General features: G+C 41.4%; 2 protein-coding genes across 3 annotated transcripts; one reads left to right on the top strand and one right to left on the bottom strand.

The window, feature by feature from the left end:
- Positions 1-4,265: 4,265 nt before the first annotated feature.
- Positions 4,266-10,875, top strand: LOC106596815 (zinc finger protein 664-like). Its single transcript, XM_014188078.2, has 2 exons — positions 4,266-5,200; positions 9,985-10,875. The coding sequence occupies exons 1-2, from the start codon at positions 4,822-4,824 to the stop codon at positions 10,704-10,706; spliced, it is 1,101 nt and encodes a 366-aa protein (XP_014043553.2). The 5' UTR covers positions 4,266-4,821; the 3' UTR covers positions 10,707-10,875.
- A 5,126-nt stretch (positions 10,876-16,001) lies between these two features.
- On the bottom strand, positions 16,002-22,103 carry LOC123731693 (gastrula zinc finger protein XlCGF17.1). Of its 2 annotated transcripts, none has more exons than XM_045711096.1 (2): positions 21,573-22,103; positions 16,002-17,185 (listed from the first exon to the last, which is right to left on the bottom strand). In XM_045711096.1, exons 1-2 carry the CDS (start codon positions 21,841-21,843, stop codon positions 16,602-16,604), a joined length of 855 nt encoding a protein of 284 aa, XP_045567052.1. In that variant the 5' UTR covers positions 21,844-22,103; the 3' UTR covers positions 16,002-16,601. The 2 variants fall into 2 exon arrangements, with proteins under 2 accessions (XP_045567052.1, XP_045567056.1); XM_045711100.1 differs by lacking the exon at positions 16,002-17,185 and adding an exon at positions 20,519-20,895.
- Positions 22,104-23,530: the final 1,427 nt, after the last annotated feature.

Genomic DNA, 23,530 nt, shown 5'->3' with positions numbered 1-23,530 from the left:
TTTTAATACGGGAGCACCAGTGCGCCTAGAATAAAATATCACCCAGATAAATACTTTTTGTAATGATAAGGCTTTGCTGTACTCTTGTTTCCTGAGTACAGATTCATTAGCGTCATGCTTGAACCATTACTACAGCGAAAACTGCTCATTTCTAAACCAAACAGGATTTTTTTCCTTCCTGTCACGTATTGGGGGGCGCATTTTCCATTCATAAACCATGTCGTTTGCTGTTCTAAAACTACTTGCGGGCTGTTAACCATTTTCTTTTACATGTTGTTTAGTCATGTTTCTTACCTCATTAGCTAGGTAGGTAGCAACCTGTTAACTTTATTAGTACATTAAAACATTTGGGGGCACAGAAAGATTGGAAACGGGATAACTTCTTCGGGAGATCATAGCAGTGAATGACATCTCTTGCATGTGGTCGTCACAAACGTTCTTAAAGAGACCGTGTTCAATGTTCCATGCATCTCAATAGGAAAATAGTGCTTTTACATCATGTTTAAACGTAATATTACACAAATTACTTATTTGCCTCAATATTTTTTGTATTTCTAATAAACTAATTTCTAGGGCACAGCATGTGCTTCAGAAGTAGATAGACTTCATATAAGCTATATCTCAATCGATTAAAAAAATAATTCTTATTATTCTGTAAAACATGCAGTTATATTGGAGTTTTTACTCCTGAAACCTATACTATGAATTAGGTTTGAGGAGTTAGCGAGGTAACTTAGTGGTTAACTCAGAGTTCAACTCTGGATAACCAGTCACACGAATGTGGCTCACCTTTAAACCAGGTAGATTGCTATTGTAAGGAATCCTTCAGAACTAACCTGGTCTGGGGCAGGCTACCTCAGGACTAACTCCACTTATGCTGAATCAAGTGTCTGAGCTGCGAGTTGAGGACCAATGAAAATCGGATTTCCTCCCTCTCGCAAAGATTGCGTCCTTGTCCCATTTAATTTGAGGAAGACTGATTTAAATATTTTATAGATCAAATAGCTTTTTTTTTTAAATATTAAAATACTGATCACATTACATGTTTTCACACACAGTAAAACTTTAGTATGAATAAATAACTATTTCATCGATAGGAGTGGTGAAAAAGGTGCTTGTGCATTGATAAGCACACCAAAGATCACATTAATGACAAGTAACAATGTAATAAAATAAAGATGCCTACTTCACAGCAGCCTGCTGAGTTTGCAAGATAACTTTTCCTTCATTTGGATTTCAGCACAAATTAATATGTGGTACTGCCCTGACAAACAAAGGTTGCAGTTTGGAAACTGCAGTAATTGGCAGTCCACTGTGTTATTTTGGATGCATTATTTGCTGCATACTGCAATTATAATGTACTCTTACTGCAATATTTTTTCGTAAGGGGGACTCCTCCATGGATTGATGGTTTGGCATTGTCTGTCGGTGTTCCACTAGCCATGTGCGACATAAACACTTACAAGCCTAGCTAGAACAGGCTTGAATAAGCAGCGGGTGCACTATCACTTATAAGCTACAACAGGCTTTATCAGGAATCAAGGTAAGACCCAGATGCAGACTGTCAACGTAACAATGTTTATTGTAACAACAGGGGCAGGCAAAGACAGGTCAAGGCAGGCAGGGGTCGATAATCCAGGGTAAGGTGAAGGTACAGGACGGCAGGCAGACTCAGGGTCAGGGACAGGCAGAGTTCAGTAATCCAGAGGTGGAGCAAAGGTACAGGACGGCAGGCAGGCTCATGGTCAGGCGGGCGGGTACAGGGTCAGGACAGGCAAAGGTCAAAAACCAAGAGGATGAGAAAGAGAGGCTGGAAATTGATAGGAGGTGACAGGAAAAATGCTGGTAAGCTTGAACGAACAAGACGAACTGGCAACAAACAGACAGAGAACACAGGTATAAATACACAGGGGATAAATGGGAAGATGGGTGATATCTGGAGGGGGGTGCTGACAAGCACAAGGACAGGTAAAACAGATCAGGATTCTGACAGGCTTGAGTTAGCAGCGAGTGCACTATCACTTACAAGCTACAACAGGCTTGAGTAAGCAGCTGGTGCACTATCAATATCCACCTTCATAATACGTATATAGCCTGAGCTAGAATGTGAAGCTAACTGAAGCTGGCTAGTTTTATACAGTAAGCCTGAGTAGATCTAGCTTGCTTCATATTATACCCCTCAGATCCTGACAAAAGCTTAAGATGGTTTTGGGGGTATTTAAGCTCTGAAGATCCATTCCCCAAGTTCATAAGTAGTTATCTTGAACCTGTTCGTAAAAAAGAAAAAACATATCGGGAAATACAGAAATATTTCCTTCTACCTCGCTAGGATCAGCTCGTCCAAAATGTACGAATACAAACTTGAAAACACTGATTATCATGACAATTTAGTCCACGGAGTGAAACTACCGAACAGTAGGTAGCCTTCATTCCATATTGTCCATTTTACTTTGACGTGTCCTGTTTTTGGTATGTAGTGTCATACATCAAAGCACATATTTATTTGATAGGGCGCTATTTAGGCCAATGGATCGGAGACATGTTATATACATACATATACTAGCCGGCAACCACCTGGTTACTCAACCCTGCACCTTAGAGGCTGCTGCCCTATCTATATACATAGACATGGAATCACTGGTCATATTAATAATGTTAAATACAGGGCCTTCGGAAAGTATTCAGACCCTTTGACTTTTTCCACATTTTGTTAGGTTACAGCCTTTTCCAAAAATGTATTAAGTTGTTTTTTCCCCCTCATCAATCTACACTCCATACCATAATAACAAAGCAAAAGCAGGATTTTAGAAATTTTTGCGAATTTATAAAAAATAAAAAACATATCACATTTACATAAGTATTCAGACCCTTTATTCAGTACTTTCAAATCAAATCAAATTGAATTGGTCACATACACGTGTTTATCAGATGTTATTGCTGGTGTAGCGAAGTCTGAGGCCCTGAGCGCTCTGGAGCAGGTTTTCATCAAGGATCTCTCTGTACTTTGCTCCGTTCAGCTTTGCCTAGATCCTGACTAGTCTCCCAGTCCCTGCTGCTGAAAAACACCCCCACAGCATGATGCTGCCACCACCATGCTTCACCGTAGGGATGGTGCCAGGTTTCCTCCAGATGTGACGCTTGACCTAGGTAATATTATCTGACATGTTACAGCTACACTGGACTAAACGTTTATAAAGGTAGACCTAGGTAATATTATCTGACATGTTACAGGTACACTGGACTAAACATTTATAAAGGTAGACCTAGGTAATATGATATGTTACAGGTACACTGGACTAAACGTTTATAAAGGTAGACCTAGGTAATATGATATGACATGTTACAGGTACACTGGACTAAACATTTATAAAGGTAGACCTAGGTAACTTTATATGACATGTTACAGGTACACTGGACTAAATGTTTATAAAGGTAGACCTAGGTAATATGATATGTTACAGGTACACTGGACTAAACGTTTATAAAGGTAGACCTAGGTAATATGATATGACATGTTACAGGTACACTGGACTAAATGTTTATAAAGGTAGACCTAGGTAATATGATATGTTACAGGTACACTGGACTAAACATTTATAAAGGTAGACCTAGGTAATATGATATGTTACAGGTACACTGGACTAAACGTTTATAAAGGTAGACCAAGGTAATATGACATGTTACAGGTACACTGGACTAAACATTTATAAAGGTAGACCTAGGTAATATGATATGACATGTTACAGGTACACTGGACTAAACGTTTATAAAGGTAGACCTAGGTAATATGATATGACATGTTACAGGTACACTGGACTAAACGTTTATAAAGGTAGACCTAGGTAATATGACATGTTACAGGTACACTGGACTAAACGTTTATAAAGGTAGACCTAGGTAATATGATATGACATTTTACAGGTACACTGGACTAAACATTTATAAAGGTAGACCTAGGTAATATTATACGACATACTGTATGTTGCAGATACATTCATAAATGTACACTGGACCCAACATTTATGCCTCGCCATCACTCAGCTTTGAATTGAATTGAATTTATTTGGGTGAAAACCTAATACAACAATATGTAATATATTCCCAGAGGATGGCAAAGTATTAATTAAAGTGTGTAAAGGAAACTGCTTGTGATTTTAAGAAAAGAGAGTACCAGTTCATCACAGACAGTAGTTGATAGCACCCAACCAGAGCTTCTAACTACATCGTTTTAGATGCCTTCTGGCATGTTTGGAAAGCATATCTGCTTGTTTTAAATGGGTCGAATCTATGTATTATTTGGTTTGGTTGAATAGTGAATATTTTTTTACCTCAGCTGCATTACCCACTCCAGTCAGCAGATGGCAACGTGTGTATGTTATGTCGGGGGATGCTGTGTGACGTATAAACCAGTGGACGGACGGTACGCTTTTTTGTTCAAAACAAGCCTGGTAAGGGTGAACTTGGGCAACTTGCTAAACATTGTCGAATTCGAGAAACGTTCTGTATATATTAGACACAGTTTTTTTTAACACACGCGCATGTCTACGTGTTAACCTGTTTTATTCCACATAGTTAGCTAGCTATCTTAGCTAATGCTAAACATCTAATGCTATCTAGCTAGCTAACATCCCCGACCATGAGCTCACTAAGCTACTCCCCCACCTTCTAAAGAAGAGGAGGTCTGTTGGACGGAGAAAGAAGCTCCCGTGAAAGAGAAGGAAGAGGAAGCTGTTACGTTGTTTGTCGGGTAGGTGGCTTGCTAAGTTAGAATTAACCTTAGGTTAGTTGCTAATGCTATCTACCTAGCTAACATCCCCGACCATGACCTCACTAAGCTACTCCCTCACTTCTAAAGAAGAAGAGGTCAGCTGGCCGGATAAAGAAGCTCTGGGGCTGAACATTATCGTAAAAGAAGAAGAAGAAGAGGAGGATTTTACAGTGAAAGGACAGGAAGGTGAAGAAGAAGATGCCGTGTTTGGAGTGAAGAAGGAGAAGGAGGCTGTCACAGTGAAAGAAGAGGAGGAAGATTTCAAAATAATGAAGGAGGAAGAGGAGGCTATTACATTGAAAGAAGAAGTTATAGTGAAAGAAGAGGAAGAACCTTTTAGAGTGGATGAGGAAGAGGAGGATATCTCAATAAAAGAGGAAGATGTCTTGGGAGTGGAGGAGGAGCTTGAGACTGAAGATCTGATTGATACCAGTAAGTACGATCTTAAAAACAGGGGCACAAGCTCTTGTCTGCAGTTATTGAACCAAAGTGTAGTTTTAAAGGGGCAGGCATTCTAGTGAGGTTCTACACATACCATGATATCAAACTCAACCTTTTATATTTTTCAGTGATGAAGACATGGATGTCTCACGGGTGGGGTTGTGTATGCAAAATGCTGCAACTTTGAGCACTTCGATCTCCTGAATATTTTGGCATTCAGGTCAAAAAAATAACTTCCTGACCTCTTCTACCATGGGGGACAAACGGTTGGAAGGTTCCATTCAAATCTAGAGGGGTGCACTTAAAAAATCACTTCAGTCATATGGAACGACCCTGTTGTTTAATCTATTAAACTGTTTCCTGTACTCACTTGGCTATTCATTTGGGGGCTCCCGAGTGGCACAGCGGTCTAAGGCACTGCATCTCAGTGGTAGAGGTGTCACTACAGATACCATGGTTCGATTCCAGGCTGTATCACAACTGGCCGTGATTGGGGGTCCTAATAGGGTGGCGCACAATTGGCCCAGCGTCGTTCGGGTTTGGTCAGGGTAGGTCGTCATTGTAAATAAGAATTTGTTCTTAACTGACTTGCCTAGTTAAATAAAAGTTAAATAAATAGTAATACATTCTTTAGGGTTAGTATCCTGATTCTCATCCCGTCAAACCGTCCTTCTCTCATCCTAGGATTTACAGTATTACTGGCATAGTACGCAAGGGGGTGCCAAAAAACGCAAAAAATACCATTGAATGTCTTCTACCAGAATGCTAACAAATGTAGCACAAGTAATAGCGAATTTCCATGGAGGCTGCTAGCTAAATATGCTAACGAGTGCAAACAGAAATAAACAAATTGCAAAGACAAGTGTAACCGATGTGAAATGCCTAGCTAGTTAGAGGGGTGCGCGCTAATAGCATTTCAATCGGTGACGTCACTCGCTCTGAGACCTTGAAGTAGTTGTTCCCCTTGCTCTGCAAGGGCCGCGGCTTTTGTGGAGCGATGGGTAACGATGCTTCGAGGGTGGCTGTTGTCGATGTGTGCAGAGGGTCCCTGGTTCGAGCCCAGGTAGGGGCGAGGAGAGGGACGGAAGCGATACTGTTACACAGGCAATCTAGCTCATGAAGTTATACTTGATATAGATAGGAGCTACAGAATTGTGTTTGGACATTTACAAGTGAACGTGAACGAGAGGCAATGTCCAAATGAACAATGTTTTGATGCATGCTTGTCTGAAGGAAGAACATTACTGGCTCTGAAGCAGCATGTGTACACACAGTGTCTGTGTGGAGTCTGGAGTCGCTAGGGCAACGGGCCCCCCTGCTCTGAGAAGATGGGGGAGGAGCAGACGGGCTTAGAACGGAGAGGAGGGAAAAAAATGCAAGGAAATCAAAAGATGCTAGTGGCAGCTATACAGATAACTAATTCAAATGGCTTTGATTTCTCAAACACGGCAGAAAGCTTACACAATATGATGCCCCATCACCTTATTAATTAAGTAACGTACTTAGATAACTAGCAAGTTAAACTTAGGGGTTTTGCGTTAACGCAGAATTCTTCATTTTCCACACAGAAAAAGAGAAAGCATAAGAATTATTATCTTGCTGCGTTTTGTGAACACAGATCTAAAATGCTTGTTATTGTCATTTTGGCATCAGACACATTTGGTGCTTCAGTTGCACTTCTCCACTCAGAACGCCAGTTCCTGAATTCTCATCTATCAGCAGACGGCTGACTGATGTGGAGCGACTTTTCTCAGGTCAAATGCCAGATTAACTTCAAGCAAAACATTAGGAAATGTAGCTGGCTACATTCTCTCTATGCTAAACATTAGAAATATGATGGCCACGTATCGTTTTGCTAAAACTACCTTGCTTTTTCATTGTAAGCTCATTTACTTGTGTGGCTGCCAGCCAAATAGTACGAACTGTTGTCATCTGATGGAAATTAAGCTATTTTCCGCCAAATGTGTTGCACTATAGTTGCACGTCCCTGATCATTCTATATATTAAATGGGACCCCTGTCAATACACAGCTGGACACACCAGTCCCAGGTTTCTCCCTTGGTATTTACAAACAAACACCTGACTGGCTCAACTGTTCTGAGGAACTAAGCTTCATAATGTAAAAAAACGTGACAGGTGACATGAGGTACGTGATCTGCTTTATCTCCTAACACATTGTTGACTGCAGGTATTTACTTAAAAAGTAGCTACAAATATTACAATGTATAGAAAAACTTCAAATAAATAGTTTAAAGTTGTCGTGTCTTTGGGGTACCATTAAACTGAAGACATGTTTATCAATTAACTCCCTGTAATTATTATCACGCGATTAAACTGATTAATCGTTTAATTGTAATTAACTAGGAGATCGGGGCACCAAGGAGAATATTCAGATTACAAAGTTATAATTTTCCTATATTAGAATATAGGCCGATTATCTTCTGGTTTAATGGTGTATTTTACCTCGAGTCCAGTCTCATTCCAAACGTCGTAAATTGTTGTATCTGCACGAACCCAGTCTTTACTAAAATCATCCATACATCAATTGTCTTAAAATCATTTATTTACTACACTAAGTAATTAACAGAAAACATACAAACAGTAATTATCGTCACAAAGGATTGGTATAGTAATGTGCCCTAATGGCTAACAGGCATGGCTGGTCTGTTAGACAATGGGTCATAAACGGTCAGCTGAGAAGGTACACAGAGTTCATTAATATTAACAATTGAAGGCTCGCTCATTCGGGAACAATTGCAATCAATATATATTTACGCTCATGTGTCGTCGGGATCCTTGTTCGAGCGTCGTTCTGATGGAGAGTTCTCTCTCTCTCTCTCTCTCTCTCTCTCTCTCTCGGTTAGAATGGATCTTTCAAAGCGACATTCATTAATGTCGTTATAGGATGGATGTTTCGTTGGTCTTCGCGTTCGATGATATAATTTACTTAGCTGCAGACTAATAATTAATATCAAAGACTTGTTCTTATTCTGTCAGTATCAATAGTCTAAAAGTTAACCATGTGGTATAGTTCACTTTCAGTAGAGGAATTGGATGGTAAAACCTATTGGCCATGGAGTGGAGGCCTGGTCTGGAGAAATGTAGCTCAGGGTATAGTTTTATAGTCACCCTTGAACAGGCTTGTCAAATGACGCCTGGTCCTGTCTGTGTCCCTTGGGGGCGTGCCGATGGCTGAGTGAAGCTTGGTACAGAAATCCAATTCTATCACATTAACATCAGTACATAGCATCTCAATGTATTACAAATAGCTTTATCCTTATTAATACATTTTATACAACCATTATGATGCAAGTCTCAAGCTGAGGCTATTATATAAACAGTTTTATGGTAATATGGCTATATTGTCTCTTCTGAGTATCACAAAATTGTACCAAGCGGACCAGTTCGTAGCTGGATTCTTCACCAATCTTCCATACCTTCTCCAGAACACAAATGTCGCTTGGCTCCCCAATTCTGTGAGTTGGAAGAATTTCCTGTGTCTCTCTATGGGCCATGTGGCCAGAGACTCTCCTGGAATTTTACCACTCCTTCACACAGGGACTGGGTGGGGGAAGGTAGGTTGGGGGATGGTGCAAAAGGGGAGGGGGTCAACTGTCCTCCCTGTACCAAAAGAGGCCAACGTCATGACAAAGTATTGATGGTACTGTAGAGATTGTTAAAGATGCAAAGAGTGGAGGCCACCAACAAAATGGGTTTGATACATGCGTCTTTTGACTTTTAAATGAATGATATATGGCCTATATATAGAGTCCTGAACAGAGTCTTGTCCATCAGTTGCTGTGGATGGAGTGGAACATTAAATATAGAGTCCAGGACAGAGTCTTGTCCATCAGTCGCTGTGGATGGAGTGGAACATTAAATATAGAGTCCTGGACAGAGTCTTGTCCATCAGTCGCTGTGGATGGAGTGGAACATTAAATATAGAGTCCAGGACAGAGTCTTGTCCATCAGTCACTGTGGATGGAGTGGAACATTAAATATAGAGTCCTGGCAGAGTCTGCTACATCAGTTGCTGTGGATGTAGGGGAACATTAAATATAGAGTCCTGGACAGAGTCTTGTCCATCAGTCGCTGTGGATGGAGTGGAACATTAAATATAGAGTCCTGGACAGAGTCTTGTCCATCAGTCGCTGTGGATGGAGTGGAACATTACATATAGCGTCCTGGATAGAGTCTTGTCCATCATTCGCTTCAGGTTAAGAGTGTTGGGCTAGTAACCGAAAGGTTGCTGGTTCGAATCCCCGAGCCAATTAGGTGAAAAATATGTCAATGTGACCTTGAGCAAGGTACTTAACCCTACTTTATCTGGATTAGAGTGTCTTCTAAATGACAAATCATGTAACAATTTCAATATAATAATGTTTTCGGTTCACAATAATTTCATTTCTAAGTACTAAAACATGGGTAGTGGTCCTAGAACAGAGATCACATGGTCAAAGGTCAATCAGCTAAAAACCTGCCTTTTGAAAGTAAGGTTCTAGAGTGTTATTATTATTTGTATTATATTGGCCACCAAGTAAAAAATAAATAAATGAAAACTGGCCTCAGGTTATTACCAGTCTGGATTAAACCTCATAGGAAGACCATTTTTTCATGTGGAGGTTTCATTCAGGTCTCTGTTTAACTAAATACTCAGTATTTTATTGAGGGATCTAGTCTAGATTAAACCTTATAGGAAGACCGTTTTACCATGTGGAGGTCTTATTCAGGTCTCTGTTTAGTATTTAGCTAAATACTCTGTTTGTCTTTGGCAGGAGAGAGACCAGATTCTAACTCTGACAGTGGGAAGAGTTCTTCAGTGGCACCAGACTCCGAGACGCCCAAACCAGCAAGACAACATCACTGCTCCCACTGTGGAAAGAGTTTTTGGTGGTTAGGGCACCTTAGACACCATAAGAGAACACACACAGGGGAGAAGCCCTACCAATGCTCCCAGTGTGGAAAGAGATTTACCATGTTAGGGAACCTGAAACAGCATGAGAGGACACACACTGCAGAAAGGCCTTTCAAATGTTCCAAGTGTGGAAAGAGTTTTACATGGTTAAGGTACCTGAATAAGCATGAGGAAATACACCTAGTAGGGAGGAAGACCTGCCAATGCTCTCAGTGTGGAAAGAGATTTACTACGTTGGGGTACCTGAAAACACACAAGAGAATACACTCCGGAGAGAAGCCTTACCAATGCTCCCAATGTGGAATGACTTATAACCAGTTAGGGAACCTGAAATCACATGAGAGAATACACACGGGAGAAAAGCCCTTCCAGTGCTCCCAGTGTGGAAAGAGATTTACTGGTTCAAAGAACCTGAAATTGCATGTGAGAATACATCGAGATAAACATACAAATACACAGGAGGGGAAGGAGGAGGAGGAGAAGACATACCACTGCTCTAATTGCGGAAAGACATTTTCCCAGTCAGAGGACCTGAAATCACATGAGAGAATAGAGAGGCTGTGTTCCGACTTGTGTTTTTGACTTAGAATGTGTTTTTTCTTCAAGCCACATGAAATCATATTGTACACTGAGTACACCAAACATTAGGATCACCTTCCTAATATTGAGTTGCACCCCCCCCCCCATTTTGCCCTCAGAACAGCCTCCATTCATCGGGGCATGGACTACAAGATGTTGAAAGCCTTCTACAGGGATGCTGGCCTATGTTGAGTCCAATGCTTCCCATAGTTGTGTCAAGTTGGCTGGATGTCCTTTGGGTAGTGGACCATTATTTGATACACATGGGATACTGTTGAGCTTGAAAAACCCAGCCTGGCACCTACTACTATACCCAGTTCAAAGGCAATTAAATATTTTGTCTTGCCCATTCACCCTCTGAATGGCACACACACACAAACCAGGTTTAAAATGTTTTCGTTAACCTGTCTCCTCCATTTCATCTAAACTGATTGAAGTGGATTTAACAAGTGAGCTCAATAAGGGATCAAAGTTTTCACCTGGATTCACCTGGTCAGTCTATCTCAGGTGTTCTTAATGTTTTGTATTCTCAGTGTATATATGCTTGCCCAAAAAATTTGCCTATTTTTATTTTACCTCAAATCAGAATGTATTTTGTTTTAATTATTACCTTTGATCTGATACAGGTATAAACCTGCTCGTTATATGATTTGGATATGTAATGTAAAGTATTCAATAGATTAGTATAACTTGCATTTCTTGATTCTATAGTTGAATTTAGTCGTTTTCTTTCATTCAGTAAATTTGTGGATGTGTAAGTGAAATGTGTAAATGTAATGGTCGCCACGCTGCTTGCTTAGCGAGTAGCGCACCACTTCGTCCTGATTTGGCTCACACCGAGGATCAAACCCAGGACTTCTCTGCCTTGATAGCACACGTGACCACCCTCCTGAATCATCTTACCAGTCGACCGCAAAGCAAAGCTAGCAATTCCTTGGCTCAAGAGGGGACCAGTTCAGGCTGAGGAGTGAGTTTTTACACATTTGCTCTATATAAGAGTGTGCAAAGCTGTCATCAAGGTGAAGGGTGGCTACTTTGAAGAATCTCAAATATAAAATATATTTAGATTTGTTTAGCACATTTTTGGTTAATACATGATTCCATATGTGTGATTTCATAGATTTGAAAAACCCTGTAAAGAAAAACCTTGGAATGAGTAGGTGTGTCCAAACTTTTGACTGGTAGTGTACATGATGTATTGTTACACCATGTAGGAGCAGTATAGACCTAGTCTGTTCATTATATACATCTACATGATGTATTGTTACACCATGTTGGAGCAGTATAGACCTAGTCTGTTCATTATATACATCTACATGATGTATTGTTACACCATGTTGGAGCAGTATAGACCTAGTCTGTTCATTATATACATCTACATGATGTATTGTTACACCATGTAGGAGCAGTATAGACCTAGTCTTTTCATTATATACATCTACATGATGTATTGTTACACCATGTAGGAGCAGTATAGACCTAGTCTGTTCATTAAATACATCTACATGATGTATTGTTACACCATGTAGGAGCAGTATAGATCTAGTCTGTTCATTATATACATCTACATGATGTATTGTTACACCATGTAGGAGCAGTGTAGACCTAGTCTGTTCATTATATATATCTAAACTCAGCAAAAAAAGAAACGTCCCCTTTTCAGGACCCAGTCTTTGAAAGATAATTCGTAAAAATCCAAATAACTTCACAGATCTTCATTGTAAAGGGTTTAAACACTGTTTCCCATGCTTGTTCAATAAACCATAAACAAACAATTAATGAACATGCACCTGTGGAACGGTCGTTAAGACACTAACAGCTTACAGACGGTAGGCAATTAAGGTCACAGTTATGAAAACTTAGGACACTAAAGAGGCCTTTCTACTGACTGAAAAACACCAAAAGAAAGATGCCCAGGGTCCGTGCTCATCTGCGTGAACGTGCCTTAGGCATGCTGCAAGGAGGCATGAGGACTGCAGATGTGGCCAGGGCAATAAATTGCAATGTCTGTACTGTGAGACCCCTAAGACAGCGCTACAGGGAGACAGGATGGACAGCTGATCATCCTTGCAGTGGCAGACCATGTGTAACAACACCTGCACAAGATCGGTACATCCGAACATCACACGTGCGGGACAGGTACAGGATGGCAACAACAACTGCCCGAGTTACACCAGGAACTTACAATCCCTCCATCAGTGCTCAGACTGTCCGCAATAGGCTGAGAGAGGTTGGACTGAGGGCTTGTAGGCCTGTTGTAAGGCAGGTCCTCACCAGATATCACCGGCAACAACGTCGCCTATGGGCACAAACCCACCATCGCTGGACCAGACAGGACTGGCAAAAAGTGCTCTTCACTGACGAGTAGCGGTTTTGTCTCACCAGGGGTGATGGTCGGATTCGCGTTTATCGTCGAAGGAATGAGTGTTACACCGAGGCCTGTACTCTGGAGCGGGATCGATTTGGAGGTGGAGGGTCCGTCATGGTCTGGGGCGGTGTGTCACAGCATCATCGGACTGAGCTTGTTGTCATTGCAGGCAATCCCAACGCTGTGCGTTACAGGGAAGACATCCTCCTCCCTCATGTGGTACCCTTCCTGCAGGCTCATCTTGACATGACCCTCCAGCATGACAATGCCACCAGCCATACTACTCATTCTGTGCGTGATTTCTTGCAAGACAGGAATGTCAGTGTTCTGCCATGGCCAGCGAAGAGCCCGGATCTCAATCCCATTGAGCAGGTCTGGGACCTGTTGCATCGGAGGGTGAGGGCTAGGGCCATTCCCACCAGAAATGTCCAGGAACTTGCAGGTGCCTTGGTGGAAATGTGGGGTAACATCTCACAGCAAGAACTGGCAAATCTGGTGCAGTCCATGAGGAGGAGATGCACTCCAGTACTTAATGCAGCTGGTGGCCACACCAGATACTGACTGCTACTTTTGATTTTGACCCCCCCTTTGTTCAGGGACACATTATTCCATTTCTGTTCAGTTTATGTCTCAGTTGTTGAATCTTGTTATGTTTATACAAATATTTACACATGTTAAGTTTGGTGAAAATAAATGCAGTTGACAGTGAGAGGACATTTTATTTTTTGCTGAGTTTATATGGACAGTGCCCTGCTCTCTAACACTGCAATGATATTAAACTATTTGGACAGTGGCGTGAAAAAGTATTTGCCTTATAATAATAAACCCTCACATAATGCTGCCCAAAAACAATGAAAACTTCTCTCACCCAGTGGCATATGGGCTATTTAGGTGAGTGTTGGTGTTGCCACATGAAGCAGTGTCCACTTTGCATAAGGCAACATGGACAGATAGGGCTCTACCTGTGTAGAGCACATGCCCCTTTACCCTTCTAGTCTCTAAAGTGCCCTTTTGGGTGGTGGTATAATTTCTATAAATGTTTTGTTCAACATTTGTGCTGAACCCACTTCCCGCAAGTCGTCGTTAAATTTACCTAAATTATTTAGTATTTTCCTTCAACTTTCTGAAGAGGAAATGCCACAGAAATGCCCATCATGAGTGTGTGCGTTTTTCTACCACTATGTGTAGCTGTTAGCGATGATGCTAATGACAACCATGATGAGTGCGCTTGTCTACCACTATGTGTAGCTGTTAGCGATGATGCTAATGACAACCATCATCATCAATATTATGGGCACCTCCCCTTGCGAGAATAACGGCACTAAGCCATTTTCTTTGAATTATAATAAATGTTTCATGAGATTGTAGATGGATCTTAGACCATGCCTCCATACAGACGTCAACCAGAACCTTGATATCCGTCGGTCTGCGCCTATGGACTGCCCTCTTCAATTCAAACCACAGGTTCTCAATGGGGTTCGTTCCGGAGACTGAGATGGCCATTGCAAAATGTTGGTTTGTAGTCAATGAACCATTTCTATCTATATGGATTTTGATGTGTGCTTGGAGCGGCAGTCAGCCTAGCGGTTAGAGCGTTGCTAGATCGAATCCCCGAGCTGACAAGATAAAAATCGGTCGTTCTGCCCCTGAACAAGGCAGTTAACCCACTGTTCCTAAGCCGTCATTATAAATAAGAATTTGTTCTTAACTGACTTGCCTAGTTAAATAAAATAAAAATTGTCTATCTGGATGATCCATTTGAAGCCAAGTTTCAGCCTCCTGTCAGAGGAAACCAGATTTTGGCCAAACATTTCCTGGTACTTGGTAGAATTCATGATGCTGTTGACTGTAACAAAGGCCTTAGGACCAGTGGAAGCGGAACAGCCCCGTAACATCAAATATCCCCTACCATATTTTACAGTAGATTTGAGGTTCTTTACTGCTCGTTCATCTATCTTTCGATGTAAACCTACCGCTAGTGTGTCTAGCCAAAGACCTCCATCTTTGTTTCATATCACCATATTACCTTTTTTCAATCCAAGGGCCAAACCCAACGCTGTTTAGCTCCAGGTGTTTACATATGTTGGTTACTCTCACTAAATGCAGTTTTTTTCTGGCAACTCCTCAAGAGCCTACTGGCATGTAGGTGGCATCTAATTGGAGATTCAGAGACCCCAAGATGACCAAGTTCTGGAATTCTAATTCTAATGGGAGATTCAGAGACTTGGTGACCCCGAGATGACCAAGTTCTGGAATTCTAATTCTAATTGGAGATTGAGACTTGATGACCCCAAGATGACCAAGTTCTGTAATTCTAATTGGAGATTCAGAGACTTGGTGACACCAAGATGACCAAGTTCTGGAATTCTAATTCTAATTGGAGATTGAGACTTGGTGACCCCAAGATGACCAAGTTCTGAAATTCTAATTCTAATGGGAGATTGAGACTTTGTGACCCCAAGATGACCAAATTCTGGAATTCTAATTCTAATGGGAGATTCAGAGACTTGGTGACCCCGAGATGACCAAGTTCTGGAATTCTTCAACTGTGGCCCTTCCTGAACCATACTCCTCAGTGTGTGTGGAGATAAGATACACTTGTGTCCTCTACCAGGCAAGTTTACCACTGTTCCAGTGGTTTTAAACTTCTTCATTATTGCCCTAGCTATTGTTTTTTGCACATTGCCTGATTTATGAAGGTCAACAAACATTTGTCTCTTTTCGTTTTAGATATTTGTCCTTCCCCATGCACTCACTACTGTAAGTGGCTCTGGATAAAAGCATCTGCTAAATTACTCACGTCAATGTGATGGCAGATTAATTTTTACATGTGTTACATAACTTTTATACCCCAGTGACACAGGAAGACATGAACTATAAAAAAAAAGTTTAATGTTGTGGTGGAAATTCAACACTAGGGATGCCTGAAGTCATTTTTAAACGAATCACTCTTTATTATCACGGCCCGGAGAGGTTCACAAACTCAATCCAAGCTTGATGAAAAGGGCATTCCCTTTCAGTCCTTATATACTGCTACACAATCAAGTCATATCAGCATGATTTACATTATTCATTATTAACGTTGGTTCCTGCATGTGACTTACTGATACCTCATGAGGCTGAGATACTCCTTTTGTCCCACAGAACAATGTTCTGGGCCGTACTGCTAAATTTCTTATGGTTTACTCCCATCTACAGTCAGTCACTCGCATGAACCAAACCAAGACATGTAATTACAGAGCAGCATTAATCTACACAGAGAGAAAAATGTCCCATCACAATGTTAATATAGATTTTATTTTTTATTTTATTTAATAAACAAGAATCTTTACGGGTGCCAATAAATGAAAGCTAAATTTTTTTTTTTTTGTTAAACAAAATATTTTTCTCTGAGCAATTGTATTTGTATAAAACACAATTTCCCCCCAAAAATGTCAGCATCAAATATTCAGCTCAGTACTTGTATTGTTGATCTTAAACACATCTTTATCAAGGGTGTTAATCATTTTGGAGGTGGTTATTCCGGGGACTTAACTGGTCTTAACAACGTTAGGTCTTCTCCCCTCCTGTGTGTGTTCTGTCAAACTCTTTCCACATTGGGAGCATTGGAAAGGCTTCTCTCGTGTGTGTGTCATTTCATGCTTTTTCAGTATCCCTAAATAGGTAAAACTCTTTTCACACAGGGAGCAGTGGAAAGGCTTCTCTCCTGTGTGTATTCTCGCATGCATTTTCAGGTTGCCTAACTTGTTATAACTCTTTTTACACTGAGAACATTGGAAAGGCTTATCTCCGGTGTGTGTTCTCTCATGCTCTTTCAGATGTGATGACTGGACAAATCTCTGGCCACACAGAGAGCATTGAAAAGGCCTCTCTACAGAGTGTGTTCTTTCATGCACTTTTAGATACCCTAAGTGTCCAAAACCCATTCCACACTGGGAGCAATGATAAGGCTTCTCCCCTGTGTGCGTTCTCTTATGTTCTTTCAGGTGCTTTAACCTGAAAAATATCTTTCCACACTGTGAGCAGTGGTGTCGCCTCACTGGTTTGGATGTCTCTGGATCTGGTTCTCCTGAAGGACTCTTTCCTCTGTCAGAGTGACAGTCTGATATCGCTCCTGTCAAAGAAAAAACGAAGTATTTGGTTAAACAGCGAGACCTGAATAAAATCTCCACATGATTAAACTGTCATCCTATGAGGTTTAATCCAGACTAGATCCTTCAACATAAAATCATTAGTTTGGATCCTGGGGGCTGATTGGTTGACAGGTGTTAGTTATTTACAATAATAACAGTTCCATTTGAATTATCCATGTACATCCACTGTCCCACAGCCCAGCAAGGTAATTCATCAAATTTATCTCCACTGTCCCACAGCCCAGCCAGTAGGGTTGCAAAGGGTCGGAAACTTTCCAGAAATTTTCCATGGGTAGTTAAGCCTGGGAATTTTGCTTAAATTCATCAAAAAAGTTAGCTTATAACAGTGAACCTTTTTTGTGGGATACACATAAGGCAATTCTAGGTCTTGTGGCATATTTTGGTTAAACTATCCCTAATTCAATGGAATTGCAACCCTCTGCATGCACAGCATTCTTCCACCACATGTACAGCTGATTCTCAAGATCTTGCACACTAATGAGATGCTATTGAACCAACACTACTACACTGTCTGAGCCAAGGACTACATGCTTTCTGGTAAGTATTGATTACAATACTGGGTGGGGTGAATATATTGTATATGACATACATGATTTTTTTGTTAACTAGTAAATAGTAGCCTACAGCAAAGTGTGTTTAAATCATTTATAACTTGTTAATTTCTGCTAGTTAGTTTTTGCTACCATGTGGGTTTTAGCTTGCTTGAGCTAACTGAGGAGTGTTAACTCACCTGTTTCCATACATGTTTCATTTTAAAACATTTATCTTACAAAGGAGTTGTTTAATCTAACTGCTTAACTATTTATCTGTACATGGAATTGTGTGTATATATATATATACATGGAATTGTGTGTGTATATATATACATGGAATTGTGTGTATATATATATATATATATATATATATATATATATTTATTTTTACTCTTTTTTTCTAATCTATACAGGAAAATGTCACGGGCACCATCTGATGTGTGCAGACAATTCACTGCAGCTAATGTAGAAGGAAAGGCTGTGTACATTTGCAAATACTGCGCCAAATCATATGTGAAGAATGCAGCAATGATGCAAAATCATCTGGCCAAGTGCATGAAGTTCCCTCAGCGCTCACAACAAGCAACCTCTGACAAAAGTCCCTCTACTTCTATTCGAGGTGAAAATGATTCATCAGACACCTTATCGGTAGCAACAGCTCATGGTCCTCCTGGAATCAGAAGTTTTTTGACTCAATGTAGGAATGTAGTCAGAGAAATGCCGATGAATGTCTTGCTCAAGCTGTGTATGCAACTGGTTCTCTGATGCACACAGGCAATGTGTATAGGAAGAGATTTCTGAATGTTCTTCGCCCAGCATACACCCCTCCAACCAGCCATGCCTTTTCTACTCATTTACTGGATGCAGAGTTCAAGTGAAGGTCAAGCAAATGATAGAGAAAGCAGACTGTATTGCAATCATCTCTGATGGGTGGTTGAATGTTTGTGGGCAAGGAATAATTAACTACATCATCTCCACCACGCAACCAGTATTCTACAAGAGCACAGACACAAGGGACAACAGACACACCGGTCTCTACATTGCAGATGAGCTGAAGGCAGTCATCAATGACCTTGGACCACAGAAGGTGTTTGCACTGGTGACAGACAATGCTGTGAACACAAAGGCTGCTTGGTCTAAAGTGGAGGAGTCCTACCCTCACATCACACCCATTGACTGTGCTACTCATGCATTGAATCTGCTCCTCAAAGACATCATGGCACTGAAAACAATGGATACACTCTACAAGAGAGCCAAGGAAATGGTTAGGTATGTGAATTGTATATAGCCTTCCCTGTAGCTCAGTTGGTAGAGCATGGTGTTTGCAACGCATGGTGTTTGCAACGCCAGGGTTGTGGGTTCGATTCCCACGGGGGGCCAGCACATAAAAAAAAAAAGAATGTATGAAATGTATGCATTCACTACTGTAAGTCGCTCTAGATAAGAGCGTCTGCTAAATGACTAAAATGAAAAAATGTGAAGTGTCATCAAGTTATAGCAGCAATCTACCTCAACAAGCAAAGTGGGAAGAATAAGAGCACCACATTGAAGCTGCTCAGCAACACCCGTTGGGGTGGTGTTGTCATCATGTTTGACAGTCTCCTGGAGGGGAAGGAGTCTCTCCAAGAAATGGCCATATCACAGTCTGCCGATATGGACAGCCCCATCAAGAGGATCCTCCTGGATTATGTATTTTGGGAGAGTGGTAAGCAGCCTGAAACTCCTGAAACCTATAGCAGTAGCCATTGCACAGACTGAGGGAGACAATGCCATCCTGTCTGATGTTCAGACTGCTTGCAGATGTAAGAGAAGAAATCTGTACTGCCCTGCCCACTTCACTGTTGCTCCAAGCAGAGGAAACTGCAGTTCTGAAATACATTAAAAAACGTGAAGACTTCTGCCAGAAGCCCATACACGCCGCAGCGTACATTTCGGACCCCAAGTATGCTGGCAAGAGCATCCTGTCTGGTGCAGAGATCAACAAGGCCTATGGTGTCATCACTACCGTGTCTCATCACCTTGGCCTGGATGAAGACAAGGTTCTTGGCAGTCTGGCGAAGTACACTTCTAAGCAAGGGCTTTGGGATGGAGATGCAATATGGCAGTCGTGCCAACATATCTCATCAGCCACCTGGTGGAAGGGACTTTGTGGATCTGAGACTCTTTCCCCTGTTGCCTCCACCACCCTCCAAATCCCACCAACATCAGCCGCCTCAGAGCGCAACTGGTCCTTGTTTGGGAACACACACCAAAGCATGCAACAGGCCGACCAATACAAGGGTTGAAAAATTGGTGGCCATCCGGGCAAATTTTAGGCTTTTTGAGCCTGACAACGAGTCATCCTCAACAAGGTTGGAAAGTGACAGTGAAGATGAGGCCTCAGAGTCTGATGTTCAAGAGGTGGACATTGAGGAGGTCCAGGGAGAAGACACGGAAGCCTGAGAGGAAGACAACCAAAGCTTTAGTTTCTAGACTATAATTTTACAGATGATTGTTGAAAACGTTTTTGGGAGATGCGATGGATCATTGGGGATCATTCAATATTCCCTTTCTTTTGTTGTTCAGTGAACCATGTGAAGAGTCAACTCATTTACTTAAAGTTCAATTCGTAACTAAATTGTTTTTTAAATTTCTTTTGGAAGGATTTAATAATTTGCAATTATGTCTACTTATGATAAGGTAAAAGGTTTATGTTTCTGTCTCCATATGATATGGTAACTATATCAAATGCAAAAAGACATCTACATTTAAATGGTATTAATATTAATTTTCATATATTCCAGTTAATTCCCGTTAATTCCCACGGAAAGTTTCCCCCTCTGAATTTTCCCCAAAATGTGCAACCCTACCAGCCAGGTAATGCATCAACTGTATCTCCACTGTCCCACAGCCCAGCCAGGTAATGGATCAACTGTATCTCCACTGTCCCACAGCCCAGCCAGGTAATGCATCAACTGTATCTCCACTGTCCCACAGCCCAGCCAGGTAATGCATCAACTGTATCTCCACTGTCCCACAGCCCAGCCAGGTAATGCATCAACTGTATCTCCACTGTCCCACAGCCCAGCCAGGTAATGCATCAACTGTATCTCCACTGTCCCACAGCCCAGCCAGGTAATTCATCAACTGTATCTCCACTAGAAGAAAAAAAATAGACATTCTTATCCCATGCAAGATAATAATAACCATTTTACTCAAACCTGTAAATGATCATGAATAACACGGTGTTTAGGGCTGTTTCCCGGCACTCCGCTTCGCAACATGCCTAAGAACAGCCCTTAGTGTTACTCACGATAATCCACAGGTTGTCGTGCCTTGTTGCTTCAATTAAATAACTGGTGGCCAGTTCCTTTTACAACATTTCATCCAGATCAAAATAATCCTCATCTTGATTCTGTTTTCTTCATCATTTGCAAATCAGACATGAGTTGGTGGTAATAACAGGTTATATGATGTGGTATCATAGATATTTTAAATCTTACCTTATATTAAAACAATGAAGGACCTAATGACCCCATTGAGATTATAAAAACACTAATGATTGTAGCGCTTCAAAACATGTTTTAAAAAATATATAATTTACTCATGGGTTGTCGAGTATAGAGTAAAGACAGAGCAAAGCACTACAGAAAGAGATTTGGAACAATATAATGTAATGTAATTTAATCCATTAACGTTTTGTTGGTTGACCCCATTCTTTTTGTAGCTTTAAGAATTCCTAAAGTACAGAGCAACATATTCAAGTGTAGAATGCTCTTTTAAAAACCAGACATTAGTTCAACAACTGCAGAATTGTTTTTAAGATGGTACTCACTGGTGTTAATCAGATTTCCAGTCTTCTCTTCCTTCACTCCAAAAACGTCTTCCTCATCCAATGTGACAGTGATCTCCCCCTCCACTCCAACATCTGCATCCTGCTCTTTCGCTTCCTCCTGTTTCACTCTGAAAGCTTCTTCCTCTTCTTTCACTGTAACAGCCTCACCCGCTACTTCTCTTTTGACGGTGACAGCCTCCTCTTCCATCTCCTCTTTCACCGTCCAGCAGACCTCTTCTTCAGCAGGGGGAGAGTAGCTTAGTGAACTCATGGTCGGGGATGTTAGCTAGCTAGTTAGCATTAATGACAAGTCAAGTGCTACTGCTAATTTAACCAGCCAGCTAGCTGACTACTAGCAACGTAAAATTAAATTAAATGCGACAATTAGCTAGCTATACGACACAAGTGTGTTTAAAACAGTGGCTAATACACACCGAAAGTGTCTGTGCTTTAACGTTTTAGCTATATTGGCTAGCAAGCTACCGTGGTTGATAACAAGATCAGCGTCCCGTCAGCAACACAAAAAAGTACTTCCGGGTCACGGAATTTTGGAAGATTTTCTAAATAAATGTCCCACACGTAATAGTGGAAAGGTGTCAATGACCTGTATTTATTAATTATATATGATAAGTAATTGTCTTAACATTAACAATTATTTATATTTGTAACATTTGTAACATTTTAAACCATGTTCCAAGGTCAAATAAATGGCCACACATAAATGGCCATATTTCGTACTGTCTTTATAAAGCAAAACATATTGCGGGTGCCGCAGCAAAAGTATTGTAGAGAATACTCAGTAGGGTTTGTAGAATATATATACTGTATATTCCTCAATGTTAATGAGGGATAGACACCACTTCCCTCCATCCACTACACCACCCAAACCCCAACTAGCCTCTCTAATAAAGCCCTAGACACCACTTCCCTCCCTCCACTACACCACCCAAACCCCAACTAGCCTCTCTAACCCTCTAAAGCCCTAGACACCACTTTCCCTCCCTCCACTACACCACCCCAACCCGTCCAGTCTCTTCCTATCTACATCACAGTTCACAAAATATCAACACACACGCCACCGTTTTCCTCCACTAAACTCTCATCCCCACAGACCTGTTTCCTGTCTCCCTATCATCCACAACGTGGCGTTCAGACCCGTATAACCAAACCATATCTACTGCGTTCAGACCCGTATAACCAAACCGTATCTACTGCGTTCAGACCCGTATAACCAAACCGTATCCACTGCGTTCAGACCCGTATAACCAAACCGTATCCACTGCGTTCAGACCCGTATAACCAAACCGTATCTACTGCGTTCAGACCCGTATAACCAAACCGTATCTACTGCGTTCAGACCCGTATAACCAAACCGTATCTACTGCGTTCAGACCCGTATAACCAAACCGTATCTACTGCGTTCAGACCCGTATGACCAAACCGTATCTACTGCGTTCAGACCTGTATGACCAAACCATATCTACTGCGCTCAGACCCGTATGACCAAACCGTATCTACTCTAAACAACTTCCTCTCTCCTATATCCCATACTCCCCACCTCTTGCTTAACTGACCAGTGCACGCGATAGTTTAAAGTTGAGCCACCTTTGTGTTAATGGTTACCGCGACTTCAACTCAGTTGACCAGAGTGAGCTTCCAAACTCCTCTGTGTTCCAAACCCCTCTGTAGTGTTCCATCACCCCTCTGTAGTGTTCCAGGAGGTTCCAAACTCCTCTATGTGCTCCATCATCCCTCTGTAGTGTTCCAGGAGCTTCTAAACTCCTCTGTGTTCCATCACCCCTCTGTAGTGTTCCAGGAGCATCCAAACTCACCTATGTGCTCCATCACCCCTCTGTAGTGTTCCATCACCCCTATGTAGTGCTCCAGGAGCTTCCAAACTCCTCTATGTGCTCCATCACCCCTCTGTAGTGTTCCAGGAGCTTCCAAACGCCTCTATG

The sequence above is a fragment of the Salmo salar genome, chromosome ssa02, assembly GCF_905237065.1.
Source record: "Salmo salar chromosome ssa02, Ssal_v3.1, whole genome shotgun sequence".
Classification (NCBI taxonomy): domain Eukaryota; kingdom Metazoa; phylum Chordata; class Actinopteri; order Salmoniformes; family Salmonidae; genus Salmo; species Salmo salar.
Note: the sequence above shows the minus strand (reverse complement) of the source record. Positions and strands in the feature narration are given on the sequence as shown.

Excerpts from the sequence above, each read along its gene's own strand:
- LOC106596815 (XM_014188078.2), top strand. The coding sequence starts at position 4,822 with ATGACCTCACTAAGCTACTCCCTCACTTCTAAAGAAGAAGAGGTCAGC. Across the intron at positions 5,201-9,984 it reads TGAAGATCTGATTGATACCA|GAGAGAGACCAGATTCTAAC; the intron begins GTAAGTACGATC and ends TGTCTTTGGCAG.
- LOC123731693 (XM_045711096.1), bottom strand. The coding sequence starts at position 21,843 with ATGAGTTCACTAAGCTACTCTCCCCCTGCTGAAGAAGAGGTCTGCTGG. Across the intron at positions 17,186-21,572 it reads TGGAAATCTGATTAACACCA|GAGCGATATCAGACTGTCAC; the intron begins GTGAGTACCATC and ends TTTCTTTGACAG.